The sequence below is a fragment of the Alnus glutinosa genome, chromosome 10, assembly GCF_958979055.1.
Source record: "Alnus glutinosa chromosome 10, dhAlnGlut1.1, whole genome shotgun sequence".
Classification (NCBI taxonomy): domain Eukaryota; kingdom Viridiplantae; phylum Streptophyta; class Magnoliopsida; order Fagales; family Betulaceae; genus Alnus; species Alnus glutinosa.
In genome coordinates this window covers 13,335,441-13,351,611 of record NC_084895.1, presented here as the reverse complement: position 1 = coordinate 13,351,611, position 16,171 = coordinate 13,335,441, and the positions used below count along the sequence as shown (strand labels likewise).

General features: G+C 39.3%; 1 protein-coding gene across 1 annotated transcript; it reads left to right on the top strand.

Moving 5' to 3' along the window:
- The first annotated feature begins 9,412 nt into the window (after window positions 1-9,412).
- LOC133879584 (uncharacterized) lies at window positions 9,413-15,822 on the top strand. The gene is made up of 2 exons (XM_062318206.1): window positions 9,413-9,559; window positions 15,512-15,822. Exons 1-2 carry the CDS (start codon window positions 9,430-9,432, stop codon window positions 15,682-15,684), a joined length of 303 nt encoding a protein of 100 aa, XP_062174190.1. The 5' UTR covers window positions 9,413-9,429; the 3' UTR covers window positions 15,685-15,822.
- The last annotated feature ends 349 nt before the right edge of the window (window positions 15,823-16,171 follow it).

Sequence of the window (16,171 nt, the reverse complement as noted above, 5' to 3'; positions counted from 1 at the left end):
ATTGGGGTAGATGGGTGCTTTTTAAAAGGGCCATTTAAGGGAATGCTTTTGGCTGCTGTTGGTCGGGATGGCAACGACAATATGTACCCGATTGCATATGCATTTGTTGAAGCTGAAACCAAGGACAGTTGGACTTGGTTATTGGAAACCCTGGTGTCAAATCTTGGAACACATGATTGGCATGCTAGGCCGACATTTATATCGGATTGACAGAAGGTGATTGCTTTGCACACCATTAGTTCATATATATATATATATATATATATATATATATATATATACTAGTCATTTTATTTATTGCTAATTTACTCTTTATTTCGTTTTTGTAGGTTCTTATGCCTGCCTTTGAGGATGTGATCCTGATGGCGGATCATCGAGTTTGTGTTAGACATTTATGGGTAAACTTTAGAGATGAAGGGCATCGAGGGGTTGCACTGAAAGATAAGCTATGGGCTGCAGCATGTGCCTATACCGAAGCCGAGTTCAATGCACATATGCAGAAGTTGAAAAGAATGAGCTAAGCTGCTTTTGAGTACTTGGACAACATTGATCCAAGTGGGTGGTCCAGAGCATGGTTCCACGATTACCCTAAATGTGATCTTCTTGTGAACAACATATGCGAGTGTTTCAATGCCTAAATTCTGAAAGCTCGTGACAAGCCTATATTGACCATGTTGGATATGATAAGAATAAAACTCATGAGGAGGTATCAAGTCAAAAGAGATGGCATTTCAAAATTGACTGGGAAGTTATGTCCTAAGGTGGCAAAGAAGCTGAAGTCAATTGGGCTAGATGCAACGGAGTGTGTTTCTCATTTTGCTGGTGATAAGTTGTTTGAAGTGGACGCTCCCAGACGGTTGTGGTATGTTGTGGACTTGCATAAAAAAACTTGTGGTTGTAGACAATGGGAAATGACTAGTATCCCATGTGTGAATGCAGTTTCTTCTATACTATTTGATTGTGGGGATCCTGAGGATTATGTCCATGAATATTACAGTTTAGAGACGTACAAAAAAGCATATGCCCCACTAATATACCCCTATGCCTAGTGAGGAACAATGGGTCCGTGCTGTTGGGCATGACATATTGGAACCTCCAAGATGAAGAGTCACCCCAGGTAGACCTAGGAAGCTACGAAGGAGGTGTCCTGATGAGAGTAGAGACCTTAAAAATCCAAACAGAATGAGGAAATTTGGAGCAAGGATGAGATGCTCCAAGTGTATGGTAGTTGGGCAAAATAAAAGGGCATGTCCCCTAAATGGGGCTGGACCCTCCGCACAAGCTTCACAATCTGGAACAGAGGTTGAGTGTCCTAGCCAGCCTGCAGCAAGTGTGAGTTGACAATATTCACTGTCATTACTACTTATGTTTATTTTTACAAACAATTTCTATGTCTAACATATATATATTTATCTCAACTTTATGGTTTTATGGTATTTTATTCGGTCACAAAGTGGCTGTTCCAGCATATGTAGAAGAACCAAAACCCCTACAATAAGGGTTGGTATGAAGGTACTATAGTTAGTTAATATTTGTCATGCTATGGCTAACTTTATGGCTATTAACAAATTGACAGAAAAATGCAAACTCAAGTCCATCTGTTGCCACAAGGAGTTTCCAGCCAACACCTGAGGCTGCAAGGAGTTTCCAGCCAGCACCTGGTTTCCAGCCAGCACCTGAGGCTGCAAGGAGTTTCCAGCCAGCACATAGTTTCCAGCCAGCACCTGAGGCTGCAAGGACACTGGGAAACACTCAATCTGGTGCTGCAAGATTTCTCCCACCTCTAGCATGGGGCAGAGTGCCAACCCAAGCAGCTTCCAAAGCAGTATATGTTGCTCCAAAAGTTTGACAGTCTGCTAGGTTGAAGGCTATGTTCTGCAGTGCTCCCATTAAAAAAGGTCCAACTGTAACCATTGACCTTGATAGTGATTCAGAACCTCAACGTGTAGTAGAGACTGGTGTATCACATGCTTCGGCAGTCAAAGGCAAAGGCAAAGGTAAAAATATTGTGCCAACCATTGAAAAAGGGATTCAAATTATGCAAGCGAAGGAAAAAAGGATGAACCCAATTTGGAAGAACTAATTGTTGTTTGTTGTTTTTAGAAGAACCAAAAAACTGAAGTTTGTTGTTTTGAGAAGAACAAGTTTCTGTGGTGTTTAGATACAATATGTAAGGCATGGTTTGTAAGGAAATATGTAGGGTTCTGTTTTGATACAATATGTATATTGAATAAGAGAATGTGTTCTACCATGGTTGTTAATATTCTTGTTAATGTGGTGTTAGATATGTGTTTGCTAGAATTAGATTGTATTGTAACAATACCTGGAGAGTGGATTTGTGTGTGCCTTTTAGGGTTATTTCCTTGAAGGTTTTGTAGGCATTTTCACAAGCTTGTTTCAACATTGCCAAATGATAGTGCTTTGGTTTTTTTCAATTATGTTTTGATTAGGAAATTACATATTACCTATTGCTATAAGAAGTATCAAGGAGTTGTCTAAACACCTCTCTTGTATATTGGTGGAATTTGCAATCCTTGTTATGATTGGACGTTAGCTGTTGCAGTTTGGGTTTGTTTACTTGGTTTGTAAAGGGTTTTGCTGCTATATGCAGCAATAGGTTGAGGTCCATAGAGTAGCATTGGTGGTTTGGTGCTCTCAAGGTCAAACGGTGAAGGGCCAGTAGATGAGGCTTGTTTTCTGTTCCTGCACAAGATTGGTGTGTATAATGGAGTTTGGTCAATGCCATACATAAATATTTTTTTTTAGCAATCTCTCCCACAATAGACTGAGTTCTATATTATTTATCTCAACTAGCATAGTGGGGAATATTATGTAACATAAACCAAGTTATTAGTGTACAATTAAATTAACTTTCACCTGATTTGGACTAAGTGTTAATTAGCACATAAGTCCATGTTAGTTTGGTACATATGTAACTGAATAAACTTTTAATGATAACTATAAGTAGTGTCACCACAATAATAACAGTAGCTTCAAAACATGGGGTACATAGACATTCATTACAAAACATGGGGTACATCATAGACTTCATTACAAACACAAAAGTACTAAACCAGTACACATGGACGATTCAAGGCAATGGCATACGACAAACTTTGCCATTGTGCGTCCCTTTGTAAGTGTATCCAAACAAATACAGTGAAAGTGCGCAAAAGATCCATGAACAGAGAAGGACTTTCTGGTACTTCTTCTTCATTGTGTGGACTTTGACCTCTCCAATCTCCACTTCTGACTTCAGCTGCTCAGACTGTTTCTCAATTAATGCGTTGAGTTGCCCAATCTCTATCCCCATTTCAGCTTTTACCTTCCCAACTTCTTCTGCAACCATGCTTTCACATCGCTTTGCTTCTGCTACCAACACTTCGTGCCTCCGCCGCAATTGTCTTGCCACCCTCATACCAAATTGACACAACTCAGGATCAAGCCATTCAAAGAACGCACAATCACGGTTAATCTGTAAAACCAATAACAATGATTAATCACCACAACAATTTGAGACCATTATTCAATAAGAGTGAGTTTCATGTAGCTCCTCAACTACTTCACTAAGAAGGTAGAGACATCATAGATAGCTTAACCTAAACAATTTGAGACCATTATTCAAAAGATCAAGAATGCATTAACAGAAGCTTAACATATACTGCGTTTCAACCTATATATTGATTTTCTCACATTAAATCCCAATGAATTATATGTTCTTCAATTTGTGCAGGTTTCAACTCATGAGAAGATTCTCATTATTATTTTGGAATATGGGGAATTTAAGCATGATGTATACACAGAACCACTTATAGGATTTCCATTGTTTTTTGGAGTGATATGATAGTGTACATTCACTACAAAAAACACTGAAAATCGCCGCGTGTCTACAGTACCGGTTACTGTAGACACGCGGCCAGATGGCAGCGTGTTTTGCTGGCCACGTGGCCATATGCGGCGTAGAAACAATTATTGGCCGCGTGTATAAATTACACGTGGCATTTTGTTGGACACGTGTATAAAAATACACGTGGCCAACTGGTGTTTTTTGAAAAAATATTTTTGGAACTCTTTTTTAAAAAAAAAAAAAAAAAAAAAACAAACAAATAGTATGTACATGATAATATTACTATGTACCCTATACCAAATTAGAGTTTATAAACTAATTAGTTTTGTACAGTACTTGTATTTAAATTTTTTTGAATTTATTTATATAAAAAATTCTTATTATATACCCCAACAATAAATTTGTGCTATATTTAGTATGTATTGTACTTATGGTTATGTTTTAGGGTTTACATGCAGGTTGAGTTTCTTGAATATGGTTTATGCGTTAGGACTTAATTTATTGTATGTGTAGTACATACTCTCAGGGTTAGGGTTCGTAGAACATCCATCTGAATGTGTTGGCCTTGTGGTCCCGATCATTATAGCATACCTTACACAAGTATAAAATTGCATGCCTCTATCATTTGATCTAGTTCAATGTTCAAAACTTGGTCGAACTATCATTTGATTCTAGAGTTAGGGTTTATAACTATATATATAGTATATATATTTAGGGTTAGGGTTTATAGCTATATATAGTACATACACTTAAGATTAGGGTTAAGGTTAGGGTTTATGGCTTACATATAGTACATACACTTAAGATTAGGGTTAAGATTATGGGTTTTAGGGTTCAATTTTATGGTCAGGGTTTAGTATAGTATATATATATATATATACTTAGGGTTAGGATTTAGTTTTAATTTATAGTTTACGGTTTAGTTTTATGGCTTAGGGTTTAGCAATTTGTACAGTACATACACTTAGGGTTGCATGTGTTTGTGTTTGTATTTGTATTTGTATTTCAAAACTATCTTGTCATATTTGTATATACATATATATAATATATGCATGCATGCATGCATGTAAACGGCGTGCCGAAACTATATACATTTATAGTTACTTGTATATACCCTAACATTGGGGTTTATGGCTACATATATATATATATATATATATATATATATATATATATATATATATAGCTATATACAGTATAGCTATATATAGTATATACACTTAGGGTTAGGGTTTATAGATATATATAATAGGTATATACACTTAGTGTTAAGGTTTATGTTTATATAGAGTACTAAATGCATAATTAAACCAAATTTGTGCTATATATATATATGCATAATTATACGGCGAGGAACAAAAAAAAAAATATGCAACATAACAAAGTACATACATTTAGGGTTAGGGTTTATGGCTATATATAGTATATAGACATAGGGTTAGGGGTTATGGGCTACGTGCAATATGTTTATAGTATATTTACATTTTACGTGTTGAGTACTTTACATATATATGGTATACTTATAAGTAAACCCTAACTCTAATTAGGATTTGCGTTAATGGAATACTAATCTAATAAAACCCTAACCCTATATATATATATGACCTATATATATATATATATATATATATGAACCTTAACACAGACTTAGGGTTTAAGAATTAGTTTTAGGGTTATCGTTTAGGGTTTAGTTTTATGGGTTAGAGTTTACGTAAACCTTAACACTATATATATTACATACACTTAGGGTCGGATTAGGGTTTGTGTTTGTGTTTGCGTTTACAAATACAAATATATATTTATATATATATATATATATATATATATATATATATATATATATATATTATTTTTCGTTTTCCAAAAAAAAAAAAAAAAAAAAAAAAAAACAAACAGATAGAGACGTGTATTAGTATACACGTCTCTAATTGGCCGCGTGGTATTACGCCACGCGGCCAATTTTTGGCCAGGTGACCTGCGCAGGACAATTCCCGCGCGCCACCTGGCCTATTTTTTAAATAAAAAAAATTTAATAAAAAAAAAAAGGGTAGCTTCCTCTGGAAGCTACCCTTCTCGATCCACTCTCTCACTCAGCTCTCTCTCTCTCACTCAGCTCTCTCTCTCTCTCTCTCTCTCTCTCTCTCTCTCTCTCTCCCTCTCCGTCTCCGTCGATCACGGACGTCCGCACCGACCACCGCCCTCCGCTGTCTTCTCCGGCCATCTCCCTCTCCCGCCGTCACTACACCACGCGTGCACCAACCTATAGGTGCATGCTCTCTCTCTCTCTCTCTAGCTCTCTCTGTCTCTTTCTCTCTCTCTCTTTATCTAACCGAACCAGGAACCCTAACCCTAGGTCCGGACCTCTCTCTCTCTACATCCGTCTCTCTGTCTCTATCTCTCTCTACATCTCCCTCTCTCTCTCTCTGTCTCTCTATCTCTCTCTCCCTCTCTCTCTCTCTCTAACCGAACCACAGTAGGAACCCTAACCCTAGGTCCGGACCTCTCTCTCTCTACATCCGTCTCTCTGTCTCTATCTCCTCTCTCTCTCTGAAACCTCTCCCGGTCTGTCTCTCTCTCTCTCTCTCTCTCTCTCTCTGCCTTGTACGTGATTGCTATTTTGGGACTTGTTTTGGGACTAATATGTTTTAATGCAGGTACATTTTGGCTAAGGAGCATAAAATACACCCAAAAAAAATATTTGTGAGTAATTTTGGCATTAATTTTTTTTCTTTATTTTTGGCTATAATAAACTTGGTGCATTTAAATTAATTTGTTTAAAATCTGTTTCTAATTTTTTTACTAGTTTCATATAATAATTGTGGATTTAGCAATTAATAATGTTCTATGCAATGCTGTTAATTTTGTAAGGTTTGAATATCTATTGTTGTGTAATTTTATGTGTTTTGATGTGGTTGGTCGTTATGCATGGAAAATATTCGTACAGTTGTGTTATTTTTCTTTTTTGTAATATGTTTTACTGTACTACGAATTGGTGTGTGGATTATTATTTGTGGCAATTTATGCTAAAACATTTGAATAGATTAAACAATCTCACCATTATTTTATTAACTTCATCATAAAATCAATGATGCAAACCAATAAAATATAAATAAGTATGCGGTACTATTTCAACAATTTTTGGGTTTTTTAAGAACAAAAAAAAAAAGTTTAATTGTTCATTTTCAGGTAATTTTTTTACAAAAAAAAAAAAAAAAAAACATTTCAAAGTAAACTCGCCATCATTTTATAATAAAATAATCGTATCCAACAATTATTGGATAGATACAGAAAATTAAATTTGGCCACCGTCTACCATTTATAATAATTTCTTTTATTATTCAATTTATAACAAAGGTCTAAACAATAAACCCTAAACCCTAAATCAAAACCAATACAAAAATCCCTATACTCTAATCTCAAAACCAAACCCCTAAACTTTATACTCTAAAAAACAAGCAAAAACCATAAACCCTAAACCCTAACCCAAAATACCGTACACTCTAAAAACCCTAAACCCTATAAAAGAGTGAGTTTTTTTTTTTTTTATTACTTTTTTATTTTAGTTAAACCCTAAACCCTAAACTTAAAACCCTAACCCTAAAAACTAAACCCCAAAAACCTAAACCCTAACCTTAAAACCCTAAAACCTAAACCCTAAACCCTAATCTTAAAACCCTAACCCTAAAAACTAAACCCTAAAAACCTAAACCCTAACCTTAAAACCCTAAAACCTAAACCCTAAACCCTAAACCCTAACCTTAAAACCCTAACCCTAAAAACCTAAACCCTAACCTTTTTAACCCTAACCCTAAAAACTAAACCCTAACAACCTAAACCCTAACCTTTTTAACCCTAACCCTAAAAACTAAACCCTAACAACCTATACCCTAACCTTAAAACCCAAACCCTAAAAACTAGAACCCTAAAAACCTAAACCCTAACCCTAAAAACTAAACCTTGAAAACCTAAACCCTAACCTTAAAACCCTAAACCCTAAAAAAAGAAAGAAGAATATTAAAAAACAAAAAAGAAAAAAGAGACAGATCTTTTTTTTTTTTTTTTTTATAACTTTTTTATAGTGAGGTAAACCCTAAACCCTAACCTTAAAAACTAAACCCTAACAACCTAAACCCTAACCTTAAAACCCTAACCCTAAAAACTAAACCCTAAAAACCTAAACCCTAACCTTAAAACCCTAAAACCTAAACCCTAAACCCTAAACCCTAACCTTAAAACCCTAACCCTGAAAACTAAACCCTAACCTTAAAACCCTAAACCCTAAAAAAAGAAAGAAGAATATTAAAAAACAAAAAAGAAAAAAGAGACAGATCTTTTTTTTTGTTTATAACTTTTTTATGGTGAGGTAAACCCTAAACCCTAACCTTAAAACCCTAACCTTAAAAACTAAACCCTAACAACCTAAACCCTAACCTTAAAACCCTAACCCTAAAAACTAAACCCTAAAAACCTAAACCCTAACCTTAAAACCCTAAAACCTAAACCCTAAACCCTAACCTTAAAACCCTAACCCTAAAAACTAAACCCTAAAAACCTAAACCCTAACCTTAAAACCCTAAAACCTAAACCCTAAACCCTAAACCCTAAACCCTAAACCCTAAACCCTAACCTTAAAACCCTAACCCTAAAAACCTAAACCCTAACCTTTTTAACCCTAACCCTAAAAACTAAACCTTCAAAACCTAAACCCTAACCCTAAAAAATAAACCCTAACAACCTAAACCCTAACCTTAAAACCCTAACCCTAAAAACTAAACCTTAAAAACCTAAACCCTAACCTTTTTAACCCTAAACCCTAAAAAAATAAACCTTAAAACCCTAAACCCTAAATAAAGAAAGAAGAATATTAAAAAGAAAAAAAATAAAAAAGAGAGAGATCTCTTTTTTTTTTAATTACTTTTTTATGGTGAGGTAAACTCAAACCCTAACCCTACAAACTAAACCCTAAAAACCTAAAACCCTAAACCCTAAAAAAAAAAAAATCAAAAACCCTAAACCCTAAAAAAAGAAAGAAGAATATTAAAAAATATAAAAGAAAAAGGTTCGAGATCTCTTTTTTTTTTTATTACTATTTTATTTTAGTTAAACCCTACGCCCTAAAAACCATAAACCCTACAAATATTAAAACCTAAACCCTAAACCCTAACCCTAAAAACTAAACCCTTAAAAACCTAAACCCTAACCTTAAAACCTAAAAAGAAAAAACCCTAAACCCTAAAAAAAAATATGAAAAAACGATACTTTGAGTTAACTTTTTAAAACAAACATTAAACAAACAAGCACTTTATTTGCTGTAATCAAATAACATATTTCGTTTCAAACTGTTAACTCACGTACAAAGGAATATGGACAAGTCATGGATGTCAGCACCTAGGGGTACGACACAGTATAACGACGGGTGTAGAGCGTTCGTGGCATTCGCCGTTCGTAAATGTAGGGCTGCTGATGGCAAAATTTACTGCCCATGTAAGTACTGCCGGAATAACCAGCGGCACCCCCCAGATTACTTTCTTGCCCACCTGACAGAGGGGAAGGGAATGTCCACGAGATATGGTTTCTGGTATATGCACGGTGAGACTACCCTAAACCCTGCTTCTCCTGTTCGGGGTCACGACCATCCCAGTGTCACAGATACGGCTGCCCGTGGCATTGAACATGTAGAAGTCACAGAACAAGGCGGAGACCTGGAACAAGGTGGTGACATGCATGCCATGTTGCGTGAAGCCTTCGGCGTGCACGAAGTAGGTGAAACCGATCATGTTGGCCAGCCCGGAGAAGTAAATGAAGGAACCTCTGCAAGGGACACATTGAAGTACCTTGAGTTGTTGAAGACTGCCGACAAGCCACTTCACCCCGGTACAAAGCACAGTAAATTGAGTGCAACTGTACATTTCTACAACTTGAAGTGCATTGGAGGTATTAGTAACAAGATTTTTTCTGATATTCTTGAGCTTGTCAGTCAGTTATTGCCTCATACCTGCACCGTATGTGGAGAATCTAAGTGGATGGCTGATATACATTTAGATCAGGATGGTGAGGTAATATCGTCGAGGAAAAAACGTCCAGTGAAGGTGTTGAGATGGTTTCCACTCATCCCATGGCTACAGAGGCTATTCATGTCGGAGCACACTGCGCACAATATGAGATGGCATGCAGAAGGCCGCACTAGGGACGGCGTATTGAGGCACCCCACGGACGGTGAGGCATGGAGATCGTTCGACACTCTACATCTGGATTTTATGGCAGACAGTAGGAACGTGCGGCTTGGACTGACAACAGATGGATTCAATCCATTTGGGAACATGAGTACATCCCACAGCACATGGCCCGTATTTCTTGTACCGTACAATTTGCCTCCTTGGATGTGCATGAAACAGACGTCGTTCATCCTGTCACTGGTTATCCCCGGACGGAGTTCACCTGGTATGGATATCGACGTCTACCTTCAGCCAATGATTGAAGAGCTGTTGGAGCTGTGGGATGTAGGGGTACGGACACTAGATGCTGCGAAGATGGAGAATTTCAATATGCGAGCTCAGTTGATGTGGACAATAAAGAACTTTCCGGCGTATGCAGATTTATCCGGTTGGCCTAACAAAGGTGTGAAGGCATGTCCTTGTTGCATGTATTCGACACGTTCTAAGCATTTGAAGAATGGTTGTAAATTTTGTTACATGGGACACAGGAGGTACTTGCCAACTGAACATTTGTGGTGGCTGAACAGAAGAACGTTTGATGGGACTGAGGAGTTAGAATGTGCTCCTGATGTGCCTTGCGGGGACGAGATCCTCCAACAGTTGGACGGAGTTGCGTTTGGGGACGAGAACGCGGGTAAGACGAGACGGAAGAAGCGGAAGACGGGTGCACGGGGTGTTGATGATGTTGTGTGGAAGAAGAAAAGTATTTTCTTTAGATTGCCGTACTGGAAGGACAATTTGCTTCGGCACAATCTTGATGTCATGCACATAGAGAAAAATGTCATGGACAATATACTTGGCACTATTTTGGACATCAAAGGGAAAACGAAGGACAACATGGCAGCTCGGCTGGATTTGCAGGAGATGGGGTTGAGACCTAAATTGCATCCGTTCACCGCCGCAAATGGTAAAACATATATACCCGCGGCTTGTCACACGATGTCCAGGAAGGATAAAGAAAGCTTTTTAAAGGTTCTTCGAAATGTGAGAGTTCTAGACGGATATGCCTCGAACATTTCACGGTGTGTTCGGATGAAGGACCGTACAATTTCAGGGTTAAAAAGTCATGACAGCCACATACTGATGCAGCAGCTTCTACCAATTGCATTGCGTCAGTCACTGCCAGACAAAGTGGTCAGACCTATCGTTGAGATGTCTGCATTTTTCAGAGGCATATGCTCGACCAAGCTAACTCAAGCTGAGATGGACCGACTGCAGGGTGACGTCTGTATCACACTATGCAAGCTGGAACAAGTATTTCCTCCTGGGTTTTTTACTAGCATGGTCCACTTGGTCTTCCATCTTGTGCACGAGTGTAGACTCGGCGGACCCGTTCAATATAGGTGGATGTACCCGGCAGAGAGGTAAAATTTCGCAGAAAATATATATATATATATATATTTTCACGTAACTCGTGGCATTAAAAGGGGACAAGCCCTTAATGTTTATGTGTGTGCACCAGGAGTCTTGGGGGTTTCAAGTCGAATGTACGCAACAAAGCGGTTCTTGAGGGGTGCATTGATGAAGGTTACATAGCGACCGAGCTAGTAACGTTCTGTTCGAGATATCTAGAAAATGCACCAACCTTCCACAACAGACCTTTGAGAAATCCTGATGGTTCCAAGGGGGCGGGAACGCGAGTTAGGTTGAACCGGTTGACGATGCATCAGATTCATCGTTATATTGTGTTCAACTCTGAAGAGTTTCTCAATTTGCGGATGTAAGTAGTGTTTACATATATCCGCTGAATGTAGGATGCATAAAGACGCTATTAGGCGATCATGCGTTAGGGGTCGCATCACGGACGCTCTAATTGAAGCCCAACATCATGAGCAGTTCTGCGAGTGGTACCGCGCATATGTAAGGAAATAGTGGTATTTTGGTATATAATATTTACCTATGTTCAGTGTCATTTTAAGATAGGGTTCGACAATATGCCGCTATTAACCGATGTATTCTTTTAATATATGAAATGATAACATAGGTTGATGGCCTTGACGATCAACGTAGGGAGGAATTGGGGCAGAAATTGGTTATGCGCAGTAGATGGTTGAAGGAGACAGCAGTGAAGTATAACAGGTACGTGGTAAACGGGAAACTGTTCCGCACGCTAGCCCATGATGTGGGAAGGAGGACTCAGAACAGCGGCGTATGTGTGCCAACCGTTGAATGCGAAACCTACTACGGGCAATTAACCGATGTAGTTGAGGTCGAGTACTACGATAGGACTACGTACGTCCTATTTAAGTGCAATTGGGCGGACCCCATGATGGACAGAGGATTCAGAGTCGACGATTATGGCCTAGCGTTTGTCAACTTCACTCACCTCGTCCACAGGGGAGAACTGCTTACTGACGAGCCTTACGTGCTTACATCTCAGGTAGACCAAGTGTTTTATGTCGAGGATGGAAGGAACCCAAACTGGGTTTGTGCCGTGAGGACTAAACCGCGCAACGTGTACGATGTTGGTCAGGGGGAAGGGAGTAGTGATGCAGATAATGCATATCACGAGTGTGTACCGCTCGTACTACCTACTGATGACCTGCATGATATGAATGATGAATTCGATCACGACAGGCCCGACATTGATCCGATTGAAGCTCCTGTTATACAATGATTGCTATATTTATTGTTGGTACAATTCGCTTAAACTCAAAATACTTTCTTATTTTGCATAGAGCTCATTGTATAATATGCACATTCTTTTTTAATATCAAAACTAATACGAATTTCAAATAATTTGTCTACATTTTTGTTCGCAGGTTTCGATGGACCAGAAACCCCCTACTTGCGCACATCGTGCACCATGCCTACCCGTCCCTTGCATGACTACATCCACACCGGCGATGTCAGGGGCACTACATACCACACCCTGGCCACACCACCCGGACGCCGTTTATAGACCATTGCCACCGGGTACGGCGGGGATGAGCTCGTCAGATCATGGGCAGACGAGCGCAGCTGGATATTCTCCTTCTCCATACCCGCCTACGTCCACACCGGCGATGTCAGCGGCACTACATACTACACCGTGGCCACACCACCCGGACGCCCTTTATAGACCATTTCCCATGGGTACGGCGGGGATGAGCAGGTCAGATTCCGGCCAGACGAGCTCAGCTGGATATTCTCCTTCTCCATACCCGACGTTCTCGCAGTTGGGGATCACCTCACCGGGTCATATTGATTGGTGGTGGGCGCGAGAGTGTCATGATCTGAGCAGATTCCCGTTGTACTATCCATACCCCCTTACACCACCTATGCCAGTCAACCCTGATAGTGAGACTCAGGATGACAGATTCCCGCTGTCACAGCGGGGGGGGATGCCTATGCTGGCTATGCGGTCGGGACAGATGTCGGCACCGGCAGGGGGCCAGGGCCCGGCACATGGGGAGAGTTAGGTGCCTGTTTATGGACAGAGCCAGTTGCCACTTTCTGGGGAGAGTCAGGACCCAGATGTGGAGGAGAGCCAGATGCCCCATGAGGGGGACGATGTGATGTTGGGTCTTGATCAGTTGGCCCATGATGTCCCCCAGGATATGTCTTCGGATGACGATCATCATGATGGCGACCCAGCGACAGAGCTCATAGCGATCGACCATATTCGGCTGATGGGTAAGTACATTTTTATACATAATTATATCTTAATTTAGTAAGTTCGTATAATATTTAAATTGAATTTTTAATTTATTAATATAATTAAGTTATTTAGTGTTAATATATTAACGTTTTATATTTATTGACTAGGGTATAACCCATACGGGAGCATCTATTTTGAGGTGATTAAGGACCAAGAGAGAAATTGGGTGCTCCCGAGGGGGAAGAAAGTTGTGTAGCAGTAGAATGCTGCAACACAACCCGTGGGACGAGCATGCAATCATTATAGATGGGCTGCGGGCAAGCTTTTACGGAGCGGGTCCCACATTCACTTGCGGGACGAATGGGCAAAGGTAGATAAGCAGATTAAGCGGGCTACGTGGGATGCCATAATGGTATGTGTATGAAACTAATATATGTATTTAGTGAAATTAAAGTTAAGATTAAGTTTTTGTTGAACTGCTAAAATTAATCCTTAAATTGAATGTGCAACAAGAATTTTATGTACCCGTATCCGTCGACCAGCGTCTGGCACAGAACGAATTCTGGGGTGATATGGGCCGTAAGCACCTTTCGTGGAAGTCGAAGTTGAAGACCCAGCTAAATATTCGAGACGGTGACACGCCATTGACAATACGTGCGAGAATGCCAGATACGTTTTTTGATAAGTATGACCAAACGGATGTGGAGGACGTACTGCACGAGTGGTGCACAAAAAGAAATCAGGTATGTAGGTCTTTGAATGTATTAATATAATGTTGTCTTTTTTTAATAAATAGTTCATTTAATCATAGCACATAAGTAATTAAGTGTGTCAATTCTTACATTTTTTTTCGGAATGTTCAATGCAAAGGCGAGGTCTAAACGAATCAAGCGGCTGCGGGAACAGAATGACATCCCCCATAGTCTGGGGTCCAAAAGTTATGCCAGATTTAATCACGATGAGGTATGAAACAATATGTAAATGTTTTAATTGTTATTTGTGCGTAATTGTTCTTTCTTAACATTAAATGAATATCCAATGTTTGTTATATATTTATACTGTATGGCGACAGGCATCTACATCTGGCACGCCCCCCACTCGCGCCGAGTCGTTTGTGAAGACGCACACAAGGAAAGACGACACTTATCTGAACGAGCAGACACGGGACCTATGCGTATGATACTGTTCTATGTTATTAATATTTATTAGTTATGCGTGTGATAAAGTATTTATTAATTACCAGTGTATTGTTTGTTGACGACGTACAGGAGCGGATGACACAGAGTTTGTCCACTGATCTTGCTGCCACGGATTCCGTTTCATCAGATACGGTGCATTGGGCACCTGGCGAAGCGTACGAGCAGGCAGTTGGGCGACCCGAGTATGGGGGTAGGGTTCGGCAGGTTGGGCCGAACGTTACTCCTGTTCACGGGACTTGTTTCTCGTATAGGGCTCGCACACAGGGGGGACCGGCCGAGGGCACGTCTCAGGATTGGGCTGCCCACAAAATTGCGGAGATGGATATCATGTTACGGGCCGAGAGAGAGAGGAATGACGGGTTGGAGGGCATAGTGCGGGCCGAGAGAGAGCGGGTTGACAGCATGGAGCAGCGCATACGACAGTTTGATGCTATGGAGCAGCGCATGCGACAGTTTGAGACCTTCATGTCCTCTACAGGATTATCGTTCGTTTGCCCTGGTGCTCAGCAGTCTTCACCTGCACACGTAGGTAGTACGTCGTCTGTTAGTAGTGCGCCTGTAGGTATGGTTCATATTATGTATACACTTAGGTTTATTTTTAATTTGTTCTCATTACTTGTTTAAATTTGCATATAATATTATATAGGTTAATTATTTTTATTACTTGCAGGTAATGCGACAACGATTGGTCCGGTGTCGCCTGTTGGACAATTGCTGAGCCAACAATCCCCTCTCGGGACTCCATCGCCCGTTACACCATCTCTTGCGGGACAATCGCCGGTTGGCGAGTTCACGCCCGGGACTGCACCTCGTGATCCGCAGCGAAGTCCTCCAGATTTGTAGATATTTTGTGTATTTTTTTTTTGTTAGTAACAAATAACTTTATTAGATCAAGATTTTCAAATTTGTTAATATTGTTGTGTAAGTATTTGTTGTTAGTAACGATTACATTTATTAGTACATGGTATTCAAATTTTTAAATATTGTTGTTTTGATTAATTTGTGTAATTTGATTTTGTGATATTTTTAGATAAAATAATTTTGGAGAATTTTAGTAAAATATATATATATATATATATATATATATATATATATATATATATATATATATATATATATATATATTTTAAATAAGAGGAAATTAAAAAACAAAATTAAATATTAAGAAAAAAATTTCACAGTTGGCCGCGTGTATAATAATACAAGCGGCCAACAGTTAGCCGCGTGTATTGTTATACACACGGCCAATTGGCCACGTGTATATTAATACACGGCCAACAGTTAGCCGCGTGTATTATTATACACGCAGCCAATTGGCCGCGCGTATTAA

Bases quoted from the DNA above. Each gene is read 5' to 3' on its own strand.
- LOC133879584 (XM_062318206.1), top strand. From the start codon at position 9,430: ATGCACGGTGAGACTACCCTAAACCCTGCTTCTCCTGTTCGGGGTCAC. The intron at 9,560-15,511 runs GTGGTGACATGC...TATTACTTGCAG, and splicing joins AGGCGGAGACCTGGAACAAG to GTAATGCGACAACGATTGGT.